The sequence below is a fragment of the Lingula anatina genome, chromosome 3 (genome assembly GCF_051362555.1).
Source record: "Lingula anatina isolate TDL-2025a chromosome 3, LinAna3.0, whole genome shotgun sequence".
Taxonomy (NCBI): Eukaryota; Metazoa; Brachiopoda; class Lingulata; order Lingulida; family Lingulidae; genus Lingula; species Lingula anatina.
This window is the reverse complement of record NC_141769.1, coordinates 528917-545028: the sequence shown is the minus strand read 5'-3', so window position 1 is coordinate 545028 and position 16112 is coordinate 528917. Positions and strand designations below refer to the sequence as shown.

Sequence of the window (16112 nt, the reverse complement as noted above, 5' to 3'; positions counted from 1 at the left end):
TTGCTTCCCTTTTATCTCCAAAACTGGCAGAGATAGGTCCATAGTTACTATTGAAGTTGAATAGGAAGTCATATACTGGCAATCTAAATGTGACCTTGAAATTGACCTTTGACCTACTTTTCACCATGAACTGAACTTTGCAAATTTTGCTTCCCTTTTATCTCCAAAACTGGCAGAGATAGGTCCATAGTTACTATTGAAGTTGAATAGGAAGTCATATACTGGCAATCTTACTGTGACCTTGAAATTGACCTTTGACCTACTTTTCACCATGAACTGAACTTTGCAAATTTTGCTTCCCTTTTATCTCCAAAACTGGCAGAGATAGGTCCATAGTTACTATTGAACTTGAATAGGAAGTCATATACTGGCAATTTTACTGTGACCTTGAAATTGACCTTTGACCTACTTTTCACCTTGAACTGAACTTTGCAAAATTTGCTTCCCTTTTATCTCCAAAACTGGCAGAGATAGGTCCATAGTTACTATTGAACTTGCATAGGAAGTCATATACTGGCAATTTTACTGTGACCTTGAAATTGACCTTTGACCTTCTTTTCACCATGAACTGAACTTTGCAAATTTTGCTTCCCTTTTATCTCCAAAACTGGCAGAGATAGGTCCATAGTTACTATTGAAGTTGAATAGGAAGTCATACACTGGCAATCTAAATGTGACCTTGAAATTGACCTTTGACCTACTTTTCACCATGAACTGAACTTTGCAAATTTTGCTTCCCTTTTATCTCCAAAACTGGCAGAGATAGGTCCATAGTTACTATTGAAGTTGAATAGGAAGTCATATACTGGCAATCTTACTGTGACCTTGAAATTGACCTTTGACCTACTTTTCACCATGAACTGAACTTTGCAAATTTTGCTTCCCTTTTATCTCCAAAACTGGCAGAGATAGGTCCATAGTTACTATTGAAGTTGGATAGGAAGTCATATACTGGCAATTTACTGTGACCTTGAAATTGACCTTTGACCTACCTTACAATGAACTTAACTTTGATTGCACCATTTTTAGTTATATATATTTTTTGCATATTTTGAAAATTCTTGTTGATTGCATTTTTACAGCTTGTCAAGCACAAGACTGGTGGCTGCACCCCTTATTTTGTGTATGTGGGGGTCTATACGAATGCGCTTGCTCCAGCTGGTGGTACAATATTCGGAGGCGGTATCGCCTCTCTGATCCTCTAGTTTCTTCATAGAATCTTGACATGATATAATGTGCTGATTGGACTGAACTTGGCAGTGCAGCCTTTTGTGACCCAAGTTTGCAAACTAAAGCTTCAGATGTGTGGTGTGGAGAAATAAGAAGTAGGGATAATTCTAATTGTGCATACCTCTGTGAAGACAAAACACAAATAGTAGTGATATCAAGAGACCTACATTCTTTCCTTGACTGTGTGTCCTGAAAATTCCATCACAATAAATTTATGAATGACTTGAGGTATCTTGTCTGTTATATTAATTAACAGTCAGGGTGATGCTGATTCAGGTTTTAGCATTTTCTTCCAGTGTAAACATGCCAGCCTTCTTTTCCATGGTGTTATACAATATCAACTAAGTGTTACATTACATTATGCAGTTATGTATTATAACATTAACCCAGTGGTTAGAGACATGGTATCCAGTGTATACAGTTTGGTCACCTCTAGTTCCAAAACCATGGGTCTTAATCCTGGGGTCTTAACCCTGGGGTCTCCTTCACAATACAACTTTATCTTCAAGCAATAATAACTCTTCCTTTGAGATTCAAAATTCCGCAAGAAATACATTGTAAACAACGCATGGAAATATATTATATTGCATTTCACCACTAAAACGGCCATTATTGTAGTAAAACTAAAATCTGTGCTTGTCAACAGGGCTTTCGATGCCTTTCTTCCCAGTCATCAAGGCATCCGTTGCTAATGACGTAAGGGTGTCACGCGGATTCTCGTGTTCATTCGAGACCAAAATAACATGCCGCGAAACACTTTGATGCAGACGCAGACGTAAGTTGCAAGTTTTTGTACAGTGCGTCAGATAACGAAAAGCCCAGAATGGCACACATTGTGGATATAAATGCATTTTTAACAAAAAGACAAATATATCTCATGAATCTAATATTATTATTATATAGTGTTGTTGTTGTCTGCTTTTCCCGCGGTTTTAAGTAGGTCACCAGTGACTATGCAATGTCAGAGAGGGCTCCGTCAGTTAAAATCTCTTCAGAGATTTAAAAAAAAAACTGTACGTTTAGGAAAAAAAAAAACCTGGATTTACTTTGAATGCAGGAATGGGGTCTTTGACTATTGCTAAGTACGGGAAAATTGCCGTTTTTTTCCAGGAAAATCCAATTTTTGGCCAAAACGAAGAGTTATTATGACTTTAAGTCTTAGGACTCATTCCCAATGTAACTATCATTGCACGTAGATGGATCCAACTCAGTGGGGACTCAGTATAACACGCCTCCTCTTGTTCTAAAGTACTCTTGCATCACGAAGTATTCTGTGTTGTACTCAATGCCAGGAGAAGTATTAAACTGTTGTCCTCACGTGTTTGTTGAGGACTAGGTAATCACACCTAAAGTATCTAAACACTCTGGTACCCGTAAGCCATAGAACCTCTGGTCCTAGCCCTGGGGGTAGAACACGTGGAAGGGGGGTCCCCCTTAGGTGGTGAGAACCAGATTTTAAATACAAGATGTTAGAGTTTGATCTGTGCAAAGGAACAATCTTTTGACTCACAATTCGGTATAACACATTCTTCATGTGTGGGAGGAATTTTGCTGCTTTTGTCATGAATAGGTTGGATAGCCAGCCTTTCCCATCCCAGTTGGATGTTCAGGGTTGTTATTATAACAATATGGCACGTTTGGAAGTGTCATGTTTTGTTGATTTTCAATTTTTCCACCTGATGTGCTTCTACTGCAGCCTCTTAACACAAAAAGGTAGCACTTGACTAGTGATTAAGAATTGAATTATTACTTAAAACACATTAGATAGTGAAGGAGTTGGGTAATAACCCATATCCAAGGTTCTAATGTTTGAGTTCAGAAACAGGCAGACGTCAATAAAGCTCAGGATAAAAGTTGTGTTGATTTTAAAACCTGTTTTTATTTAAACTAAAAAGGAAGTTGAATTTAGGAGCGGTTCAATTGTCTCTTTTTTCAACTACCTTTGATAAGTAGGATCTGTTAAATGAACTTGAAAATGGGGTTATATCCAATCTACTGCTTTACTTGATAAATCCTTTATCCAGGGACAAATGAAAAAGAACTCCACGACAAGGGGAGGATAAGGTGACACGCAGCTTTGGTTTTGCCAATCGTGAAAAGCTTAACATTCATAGGAGTGCCTGCGACAGAAGTCTTGAACTTAGATTTCTTTTTTGTAGGGACAACAGTAATTTTTTTATGGGGAAGATTAACTGTGTTCTTTTTTCTATGCTGTTTTTACCTGTCTGTCTGTCTGTTTACAAGTATGTCTGTATTTTTTGTAGACATTGGTCCATTTCTCCATCTGTCTGTGCGTCTGTCTGTCAGGCAGAGGACAGAGCTCTCACAGTGAGAGCGAGGTATAATAATCACACACAGTGAACAAGGGATAAATCTCAAAGATCCCCAGTTACTAGTATTTTGTGTTATATCATGTATTTGTTTGTCTAAGGAGGGATGTGGAATGCTACAAGAATTTGTTGTCTTACACAAGTACAGTGCAGTGTGCACAGAGTTGAACCAGATAGATTGCAATCAAGCCATGGATGTGCTAAGTTGCAGTGCATGCAAGGTGTAATGTATTCTACTTGTCCCCTCATTGACTTAACACAGACTGGTTTGCTTTGAGAGTAAAGCAGATAATCCAGTGTAAACACACCTTAAAGTATGTGACAAATTAATTTCCCCATCAACATTCCAGTTTTATGTAACCCAGGAAGATATCTGAGACTGTAGAAAGTTGTTGAACTTGGTGTTAAGGCGACTATAGTAAAGATAATATAGCAAAGTTATACAGGATTGCATGGCAGACAACTTTATAATAATGATGATAGAACAGAAAAAAGGGAAATCAAATAATAAAGTAAAATAGTTTATGAAAGAAAAGAATACTATGGGATACAATAGAACCTGTGCATGCTAGCATTGATGTATGTGGGTGCATGAATGTTGACAGAAATGAGGATTTAGGAATTCTGCATTTCAAAGAAAACTTCACACCTGAGCACTTTGGCAAATCCACCTTGTTACAAAGGATAAAGTTGTGGTGTCTTTCATTGTGAAATAAAACTGATTGTCTGTTTAATACTCCTGTCTTCTTTGCCTCCCAAACACATATTTCTGATATCTCTACATGTTAAATAATATGTTACATGACAATATGTGTTGCAAAACTGTACAACATTTACTCCCCAGCTGTACACATGTCTAAAGCCTAGTTCACACTCACATATGAGTGTACATTGGTTATTTATTGGCAGTTACATCAGTTCACTTTGGTGACGGTGGAATGTGACATGAATTGCAGCGTGATACTTGTACAGAGATTGTTGAAACTAAGAGCACAATAAATAGTTTGCTCAAGAATTTTATCAGGATTATGTTTGCCCTCATTGTTCACAGTGAGACATTCTGGTCGTAGCTTCAAGTTGTATTTAAAAAAGTGAAATATTTTGCTGACAACTTTAATTTGGTGAAATTTATGTTTCAATTGAATTGGGTAATGATTTGGAAATTTGCTGAATGCTTTGGTGACGGGTACGTACGGATAAAATTTAGTCCCAAAATATTACACGTCTCTATACTCCCGTTACCGATAGATACATAAAGGAAAAACGGAAAAAACATCTTTTTAGATTTAAATACCGATAGATCCGATTTTTTTCTGCTGTCCTATATATTTGCGTTCCTATAGATATGACGTCCTCATAAACCCACGTCCTTTAAATCCGCATACCTATAGATCCACGTATTTTTAGATCCAAATACCGATAGATCCATTACAGGTACACTATTGCTCGAAATGGTTGGTATACTACTCAGTACATAAAATGCACTTCTTTAAAACGGCAGTACGCAGTCAGCAATATATTATTCTACTAGATCGTTTTCACACAATACTCAGTGAAAGAACATAAAAAGAACAAAAGTGTGTTCTATATTTCACAACGCTTAATTACTGTTCTAGCGTCAGAACACTGTTTAAAGCGTTCTCAAAATGCAACATTCGAACACGTAAAAAGTGTTCTGAATTTACATGTAAATGTGTTCTAAACAAAACAAAACAAAAAAGAACATAAAAATGTGTTCAAAATTTCACAACGCAAGTTGATATGGGCCTTTTAGCCGATTACGATGTCAGATAGATGGATCTAGCGGTACCTGGATCTAAAGATACGTGGGTTTATAGGAATCTGTTGGTGGATCTATCGGAACGTAAATTTAACGAGACGTAAATCTAGTGAGATCTATTGTATGTATAGAGACGTATCTATCGGGGCGAATATTTTATTGGGACGTTTATCTATATGACAGACCCCTTGGTGACATGTTGTAGTTGTGACCTGTCTCTCTCTCTAACCCCCCTGTCTCTCTCCCCACCTCTCTTTCTCTCTCTCTCTCTTTCTTCCCACCCCTTCCTCTTTCTCTCTCTCAAAGACTTAATTCCACTGTACCATTGCACTGTGCTGCCTATCACTGTACTGGTATGTTATATTCTAGTGGTCAGATATTAGGAGGCTGAAGGAGTGTCAACAGCCATGTTGAAGACTATCAGAGCCTCAGATAAAGACCTCCTTCAATGTGAACATGGAAGTTTAGACATCAGGACATTGAACTGCTAATAAAGTTGCTGTCATAAGCTTGTCACACATATAGTGATAGGTTGATATGATCAGAGGATTATACATAGGACAGGGAAGCACCATGTTGTATTCGCGTCCTGTATGTACATGTATCTGTGACTGGGTTCCCGTACCTAGATCAATCCATCTGGGGAGTCTCACTAAATTGCTATCAACTGAACTGGCTTAAATGTCTGTCACGCCTACTGAATCAGCTATAAAGGGTAAAGATAATAACCCCCTAACAGCTTTACTAGGCATGACAGACATTTAAACCGGTTAGTTTGATAGCAATTTAGTGAGACTCCCCAGGGAGATAGATCGATCCAAATATCTGTGGGAATGGTCCCTGTATGTGTGTGTATATTTGTACAATTGTACCTAATACTTGTAGTTTCATGTGTGTGTTTATTATCTTTTGTTTGAAAAGAAGTTGCTTAAAATACATGGTTGTGAGTTGATGTGTATGTTTTAATGTTTATTATTTTGTACAAATGCTACCAGGTATAATTATATGAGTAATTAATGTCTTATAGTATTTTAATTCATCGTAATAACACATCTTATGTATCAGAATCACATAAAAGTGTACTTACAGTTTGAGGGGCGCATGTGTAATTTCAAAATAATAAAGCAGTGGAGACCTGTTGTGTAGGCACATCTATTGAATTTTTTATCAGCGGTTACTACATGATAAGACCTTCAAGTGTTCCTGCCAGACATTTTTAGTATTAAAAAGTTATCCATTAAGACATCTTGACAACCTCATAATGTCTATCAGTATAAAGGGTAGGATGTTGTTTTTTAATCAGCGAACTAAGATTAGGTCACACGATAAATAGACTGTGTTTGGCCTTGTAAACCCTGAAGGTAAAAAACAGTGCGGAAGACTTAAAGAGGATTTTGTGAACCTTTGTTATAGTTTTCAATAGAACTTATTGATTATGTTTGTTATATGGTTTAATTGTCCCTGTAAGTTGACTGTCATGATTTTAGTTTAAAAAAATAAGACAACTTATTGGCAGGGCTGAAACCCTTGCTGCTGATCTGTGTATAACTTAAAACATGATCATTAGCCAAAATGTAGTGGTAGGCAATGTAGGATGTGTGTGGTCATTTCCATTATGATATATGTAATGTTGAAATAAAACAATGCACTGTTGTATTTGTAGAATGAATATAGCTACCTTACATGAAGATGGTGATTTTGATGGTTTTCACATGCATGGCAAGATATAAAGACAGGATATGTGTTACTTAGAGTAATGTCTCTGATGCCCCAACTGTCATTTGGAATCCCTGTGAAGAAAGGTGTCTATTTGTTATTTTGCTCCTTTCATTAATAGTATACCTTTTGGGACTAGAAATATTTTCAGGTCACTATTTATGATGATGATGTTCTTAATAATGATAATAATAATAATAATGATAATAATAATGTATTTTGTTAACTTAAGGTGGTTTCCCACTCATAAAGTAGTAAACCTGTCCCTGTTTGATAATCAGTGAGTTTTAGACCAGTAGGGTGTGTCTGAACATTGCTGTACACAGAAAACTAAGTTTTACATGGAACATTCAAATCAAAATAGCAATCTGCATGTCGGTACATGTTAAAGATGTTGTCAGGATTAGGGGTATGATCTGCCCGTGGCAGTATCCTTTGGCATAATCTGAAGTTACATCTTATTACATCATGTGGTAGATGTTTATCACTTGAAATTGGCATCTTAATAAGTGTATTTTTGTTATTATGTATCAGTTTCTTCTCTATTTGCTGAGGTAGAACCTAGAATTAAAGTGATATTGGGTTTACAAATGTGGGGATGGAAATTGTTTGGTAATGATCAGTTTTGAAGGTGTTTCACATATAAATTTTATCAGTTTTTTCAAGTCCCTGGGAAGAGTTGTTTTTAAAACTGCTGTGATTTTGTTAGAAATGTTAAATATTCATTTCTTAGAAATGCAAAGAGAAGAAAAAAGAGAGAAAAAATGTTTTGATTCTTTGAAAATACTCTTTGAAAAAGTCAGTTGATGGATTGCTTCTAGGAAATAAACAAAATATTCATGGCAATGTTGTTTTTTTAATCATGTAGAATTATATCTGCTCTTTTATCCACTCACACACGAACACTGTAAATTTCATATAATAGCATATTTTACATTCTTTGGCAGCCAAGCATCTTAAAAAAAAAGACACCACCAAGATTTCTGCTGTGACAAACAAACCCCAAGTGTCAAGTGGAAGTGATTGATTGAGTTCTGCAGTGGTACAGGAGCGTGATGTATGGGCTCACAGAAAAAAAAATTAACCATATGAAGAAGAATATGAAGATGTAATTCAATTCCATTTTCACATGCAGACTCCCGCATCAAAAGTGGCTGGATTTCTTAAAGAGTTCTTTTAAAATATGAGTGTGTGTGGGGTAAACGTTTGATGATCTTTCTTTAGGATTGATTTTTAAATTGCCATGATGCAAAAATTCTAAGATTTAAACTAATAAAAACAAAAAAATTAAAGGTTCCATTCTTTTGGGCAGATAAAGTAAACACTAGAAACTGATGATTCATAGATGTGATAGCACAGAGAGAATCTATTATGTATATTTTTAACTGGGCAACTTATGCTGGTACCTTTCAATCTAGGGCCAAATTTCTTTTATTTGTGGTCCTGGCCCCAGAACCATTGTTAGTGAGGCTGTGCAAAGACCATTTGAAAGTGCTGCGTGTCTGTTGTGTAATGAGACATGGTTTGTCTACTGGCATGTCACCAGAATATGTCTGCTGTGTGGTATGTCTGTGTTGATGTAGATATTGACAGTCCCCTCTCCACCCCTCTCCCCCTCCCCCTCCCCCCCCTCCCGGGGACGTGTGTGTGTGTGTGTGTACGTGCCTGCTCATTGCTGTGTATGGGCTGTGTGTGTGTTTATGTAACAGATCTTATATATTTTTTACATAGGCACTTTTAAGACTCTGTTTATTTCACATACTAGTGATCAGAGAGTTTTTAAAGCTATGCAGAGAGTAAGGCTATATTCTAAATCTTCAGCTTATACCAAAAAGAAAAGCGTTTTCACATTCCAAGGTGACAAGTTATGGAGAGTGCAGTGTATGTAACAGAAGAACATCAGTGTCACTTTCCACGATGAAAACAATAAGGAAAAATGTGACACCCAATTGTCTAGCTGACATGTTTATGATCAAGTCGCTCTTGGACTGGATGGTCACACTTCACTTGGGGCGTCCTCTTTTCACGCTCTGTGAGCAGTGGCCAGGGGGGCATTTTTGACTGCCTGGGCCCTGTTGTGAGACGTCATAAGTTTAAAGAGTCCATTTAAGGTGACAGGTGCCAATTTTGAAATTAATAATAGCCAGGTGTGACTGTTATAGCTTCTATTGCATTGTTGTTGTCTGTGTCACTGTCATCATGGTATTTATGAGTTTGTGGATGAGTGTCATGGAAGAACTTTTCGTGGAAACTTGGTCAAATCTTTTAGACTAAAAATTTGTTAATTTTCACCTCATGATAATTCACAGTTTTGATCTGCTATATTAACTTTGTCTTTCTTGTTATCAAACAGATGTACTATTTCATTTAATTGGACTTTTTACTAACTTCTTGTGGGTTGGAGGGATGTAAAGTAAATTAAGTTTTTGGTCTAAAAAATTAAACCAATTTTTCAGCTTAAGCTCTTCTGTGTAGAAAATGCCATCATGTAATTACATGATTTACTAGGAAACTTAAGAAGATGTGTTTGGAATCGAGTGAAATGAAGTTTTGTAGAGCATAACCTTGACCTCAGACCCCGACCTGTGACCTCCTCTGCAGGTCAAATCCAACTTAATACCCTGCAAATATTGTAAAGTATAAACTGTCTTCAATAACAAATAGTGGTAGACGGGTTTTAAATATTTGCTTTCTAATTCAAACATGTTGGCAGGTATACAAGTATGTCCTTGAAGGTCCAGGAGAATAAAACTTGGTATGGTAAAAACTCTGAATTCAAACTAAATGAATTGATGTATTTGATGTATTTTCACAAAATCATGTTCTGTTGCATATACTGATTTTTAAATATATAATAATTTTGAAAAGCAAACTTTGTGTCATAAAGAGCATTTTTAAGAACAACTAGAAATTAAGTACTGAAAATATATAATAACTGGCAGAGGTAAGATGTTTCAAAATCTTTGCATACTAAAGTAAGTCATTCCAGCAGAAAGGTAGTGTCAAGTTAAAAACATCGTCTTCTGTTTAACAATGTTTTCATTTGTAATTGTGGGAATACTTTCAAATTGTACTTAATAGTGGAGGTTCAAGCAGAAGTAAAATATAAGAAAATGAAAAACTGAAAAATATCTTGTCAGTTTTTTTAAATGTTAGAAAGATAATGTTTCTCCATGACTTGTGTGCAACAGTTTTATTTTGTCCCCAAAAGAGTTGTGTTAAGTAGGACAAAACAATTACGTCATCTGTGAAAAAACTGTTTATGATCAGGCTTGACAGAGGTGTAACACATTGAATCATTGTTTGTTTTCTGGGACAACAAGAAAAAAAAGTTTTCTCACAAACAGGTATAAGTTGCACCTGAAGTCACATTGATAGTGCATCTTTTATTTGCTGTAGGTAGAAATTTTATGAATACTTTTGGAGCTGTAAATGTCAAGAAGAAAAGAGAAGAAAATTACCTGCAGCATAAGAAACCTGTTTTTTAAATGGTATTTAAGTGAGTGAGAGAGAGAGTGTGTGTGAGAGAGAGAGAGAGAGAGAGAGAGAGAGACAGACAGTGAGGGGTATGATTGTTGCCCTGCTATTTAGTGTATTAGATGATATATTAAATACCATGAGAATTAAGAATACACTCTTTCTTCAATCCTAAATTGCAGTAGCTGAGATCAAGATGAGATCACTGCAATGACAGACATTGTTTGACCAATCACTTATATCCTCTGCTGTATTAACTGTGGATTTACTACTAATAATATCTAAATTTCAAGTTTAATTTAATTTTCACAGACCTGCTGTAAGCAGTAACACCTACCATTACCTTTATTCCATCTCAGGACAGTGTAATATAACATATAGCACAGCCTTGGTTCTGTATTCTGACTTTTGCTCTGGTCAGAACACTGTGTCTGCTCGTTGTTCACAGGATGACTCCTGCCACTGCTATCACAGATATTGATTGAAGCAAATAATTTCTTCTGAGTTGTTTACAAATTGATTTATTATCATTGTTATTATTATTATTATTATAATTATTATTATTATTATCCCCAGGTTGAACCAGATGGTAAAGCCAATGGTCTACTGGAGGCCGGGGACATTCTGCTCAGCATCAATGACGTCCACTGCCGGTCACGTGCTGAGGCCATTCAGCTGGTCAAGAGTGCCTTCAACACCCTGACCCTCACCGTCTGGAGGTAGGCTGTCGTTTGCAATCTTGTTTGTGCCTTTTTTGTCATTTTGATAAAGTTATAGTGTTCTTGACTGGTTGCAGGAAATGGGGATCAAAACTAATATTTTGTCAAATTCCTTTCTGTTCTCTCATTTTCTGGTGTTTAACAGATTTCCTTTATTGTAAACCAAAATTATTGTGGGTTCAAATTACTGTTTTATTTGAAACCATTATGAATTTGAGAATAATCTTTGTTGGAATACTGCAAACACAAATGAGACATATTATGTACTAAAACTAGTCATTGATAACTCACTGATAAAATATTTGTTTCCTAACTTTATTTTCACACTGACTGTGTGCCAAGCAAAGATTGAAATAATATATATTATCATTTAAGATGTCATCTTATTGTCACTAACTCATTGTTTTTCAGTGTTGCTCTAATGTGTTACATTGCTTCTGTATTTCTGTGATTGCTGTTGTTGTGCTAGCTTGACATTGTGACCTGTCTCACCTAACACAATTGTGACTTGTCACCTCATCATGTCTGATTATATGTCACACTATACATATATTGGCCTCCTTTATAACAAATGCACTGTTCCAGTCAGTCTGGTTCATGAAAAATTGATGAAGAATTCATGTGATTTTGATAATGCATTTGTGAATTGAAAATGATATCTCTTTTATCTAGGTCTAAGTGAATTGAAGCAATGTTGTTTATTGTTCTTTTGAATTTTAAGATCAATTATTTTACATATCGTATCATTGATCTTGATGTGATATTTTTTTCCCACACTTTTCTGATCACTCATTAGCCGTGACATTTCTGGCATTCCACCTTTTAGTGCCCTGTATATATTTATCCATATGCTTAGGCTCCTCTCGGTAAGAGACCATTGCCCTTAAAAAAAGCATATTGGACTCTCTTCTTAATCCTCTTACCTGCCAAAGCATATTGACAAATACTGCATTATGAGAAGACAAACCTATGTTAATATTGCTAAACAACTCTGCATCAACAGCAGTGTGTAGAGAGTCTGGTCAGGAAACTGAATGTTGCTGAAAGAATTAGCACTGACATGTCACAGAGAGTTGCTTCAGAACCAGACACAGATTACACAGCCGTGACATCACTGAAGTGTGTACCTTTACATCAAGGACTGGTCTAGGGGGGCTGAAGTGCCCAAATTGACGCCTCCTTCATGTTAAAGTGGTGGAAGAAAGGAGGGGAAGTGAACTGTAGTAGATTTGGGTGAGTGAGGGGGGTGGGGGTGGTGGTGGGGGTGGGGGTGGGAGGGGTGTGGAGGGGGTAATCACTCTCTATCTTATGATGCACTAGATTCATAGTACCAGTATGCATAACACATTTTATTCTGTCAGATATAGGAGAGAACTGTTCTCCTTTTGTCTTTGAAGATTTTTTACGCAATGCATTGTGATCAGTTATTCCTTTTAATTCATTGCAATGAATAATAGACGATGGATATATGACTTCTGTATCAATACATATGGATATAATTTATACATAGGCATAGTATCTGTCTTTATGATGTAAAATAAGAAGCCTACATTTGATGGCGTAGAAGGAGACCGAGTGTGACACTTCATGTTAGAAAGAGACTGAGTGTGACACTTGTATATATATAAATCATGAAAAACTGCCTGTATCATACTATGCACAGGTGCACAAATCAGGTGCCATATTATCTGTAGTGATTTATTGGTGTGAACAAAGCTTTGACACATCTGTAAGAGTGATTATTAACAATATCAGCTATAATATATTTCTGGATGAACAACTCATGCTAAATTATTATATTTTTGTACACAATTGTCCCTCCATTTTTGACAAAGTTGCCACACATAATTTCTGTGAGGTGGCCAGTCTCTGGCAAGGATGACAGCGAAAGCACTCCACTTAATGTCAGTTGTGATGTCTGCTCATTTCATTCACCAGAGATGTCCTTGCACTGACAACCCTCTGTAAGCCTTGCTTTCATATGATTTATGTTGTAGTCAAATTTATATTGTTAATATCTTCTAATCGGTGTGTTATTTGAAGGAAGATTAAATTATTTTAACACACAAGATCACCAAGTTCAAATAATCAGAAAATCTCAAAATTATTCAGATAACTCGCCAGCCCACTTTTGCTCCTTCCATAACAGACTCCAGAACATGAGGACATCAGGTGGAAAGAAAAACAGGCGATAAATTAAAAGATCAGAAAAGTCTTTTATCCTTGTGATCAGTAATAAAAACGCTGGCAGAGAATAAAATACATAGCAGCATGTCTGCTGAGGTGAGTCATAGCATTCCTGGGTGTAGAAATCCAGGCCATTTCAGAGTTAAAAGTGGAGTTAAAAGGGGGAAAACAAATGAGGAGGACATAAATAAAGGATTTAATTTTGAGAGGGGTTCTTAACTTCTGACCCTAATTCAACAAACCTGGGCTTTTAAGTAGCGAGAGCAAGGTAAAAGAGGTGCTCCTTTTTGAAAGCGCCTGTCAGTTTGAAATGACATCTCTTTTCTGGATGCTGATCACATCTTAGGTGGCCATTAAATAGCTTTGGCCTTAAGTTAAGGTGACTTATTAACAGAAGTTCATCTTTGACGAGGTATTTTAACTATGTATATGTGTGTGTTGGGGGGGGGGGGGGGGAGGGGGGGGGTACAGGGTTAAAAGATTTGATCAATGGATTATTACAATTTCTGAATAAACCAAGAATTGAGCTCCAGATAGTAGAAAGCTAGGTTACAGAATTAGGAAGCCTGCTTGCTGTTTGGCACAAGACTTGAAAAATCATTTCATCACTTTTTCCCTGAATTCTTTCCTTGAATTGCCCTAGATGATATGAGATTTTGCTGTTAAACTGGATTAGAAGGTCTCCCAAGTTTACAAATATTTTAAAGGAATAGTTTATTTATTCTAAGGAAGATTTCATAACAGTTAACTTTCTCAGAGAATCAGATGGTTTATTAAATGTAAGGAGATTTCTACAGCATTTCAGTAATTTTGTTCTCCTTAATAAGTAACTTATGGTTAATGTTGTCATGCCATCTAGGTATCACTGGATTTGACACACACGCATGCATGCACACACACTCATGCACACACACACACGAGCCCATGGGCTCACACATTACAGTAATATATAATAATGAAAGAACACTAGCCTAAGGACAGAAATGTGATGTACGGAAGATACCAAATTGATAAAGAAACAATTGTATTCAAAACTCCACTGCAAAGTGAAAATGTTATAACAAAGAGGTGCCATGTAGAAGAATACCATTACACCTTAGATTTTATCATTACACAACCTAGGGGAAGATGAATGTTGTTCTGTGTATTTACTCCTTCACTAAACTACTCTTCAGTAACACCCATGTTCTTTGTGCCTTTGTCTCGCCCTTTAACTTCTCAGCCCGCGGAAGGCGACACAGCCAAAGGGCAATGTGAAGGAAAACACTACAAACACAAAGGGTAAACCACAAATGGATAATGCCTAATGATTCGATTTTCTGTCTAAATATCCACCAAAAATAATCGCATTGTTGCTTTATATCCATGAAAAATACCTGCATTGAAGTGATCTGTTTGCAGGTCCATGTGACCGATATTCTCCGCCAGGGTGTCGGCAAGGGTTGTGGCTTTCCACTAATTAGCTTTCAATGGTAGATAACTCGGGTGTGTGAATTCGGAGTCTCGCTACCCTGGATGTACGACAGGGTTTTATGGAGAACAAGGTGTCGTTTTTGAAGAGGGAGATGCAGCATTGTATTTCATCGTGAAGGAATTAAGATTTCTTAGCTCAGGTGCTCTGTTGTTTGCCTGTAAAGTTAAAAAGGAAAAATATCAAGGCAGAGTACACATCACAGGAGCATTTTTCTCTTTTCCTTTGTAGATCTTATAAAAACCTCCTTGTTCTCTTACCTGTGGATGTTTTAGCCAGGTGTGTCTCTTTGATGATGATGTGGACACAGAAACATGAGGAATCCTGCTACAATCATACAGTTATAACAAAAATAAAATAATTTATTTATTCCTTTTGTGTGATGGTAAACCATATATTTGACTAGCATGATCATCTTTCTGCTATGAATATTTAAGATTGTAGATGAAGTTTATAATTTATACACACTGCATTCCATCCAAGCCAGAGATAGACATTGATAACAACACAGGGGTTGGTCTTCCAGTGTGTATTGTCACAGAGTTAATATTCAAAATTTGCAAAATGTGTCTGAAAAGATCCTGAAGAATGGTAATTTTTAGGGTTGGTTGCACGCTGCTTTTTTAAGAGAAGTAATTCAGTTCAGTTAGCAAACATACATAAAATGCTGGAGGCCGAACATTGTTTATCTTGGGTATTGACTTGCGCCTCAATTGACGGGCAATTTCTTAAAATGAGGTCGCTTCTAACAAGTCATTTTTTGATTGATATTGACCCCCAATGACTGGCCTATACAAGTTGTGTGTGGAAGGTTTGAGAGAGAAATAATAACTCCTTGTTTGACGCTGTACTTCGTGTACGGAAAAACTGAATACCGTAGAGCATTCTTGGAGTATAAAGTGGAGCATTCTTAATCAGTCAAAGTGGAATGTATGCCTTCAAAGTTGAAATCCAGGTGCATTTTTAATAGGTCCAGGTGTTGTACTTTACTGAACCTGAGAGCCAGAGTTTCTTTAACCAAGCACCTACGACATTTTCTGATCTTTGTGGTTTAAACTGATGAACTTGATGGGGCGACACTGGAGACACACTACTTTTTAATGTCACCAGTCCGTAACTGGGGATGCTTGCTATTGTTGTGACACGAGAGAAACATGAAAGAGACACACATAGTGATACAGACAGACTAAAAAGCTTAACAA

General features: G+C 36.6%; 1 protein-coding gene across 3 annotated transcripts in view; it reads left to right on the top strand.

Annotated features, from left to right (window-relative positions):
- LOC106166962 (uncharacterized) overlaps positions 1–16112 on the top strand; it is a 110462-nt gene that overhangs the window by 14646 nt on the left and 79704 nt on the right. For 2 of the 3 annotated variants that reach the window (XM_087009533.1, XM_087009532.1), the window contains exon 2: positions 11110–11252. In XM_087009533.1, coding sequence (XP_086865659.1) covers positions 11110–11252 — 143 coding nt within the window. Of the gene's footprint in view, positions 1–11109; positions 11253–12420; positions 12486–16112 lie in introns of those variants that run through there. The other variant, XM_087009541.1, reaches the window with a different exon arrangement.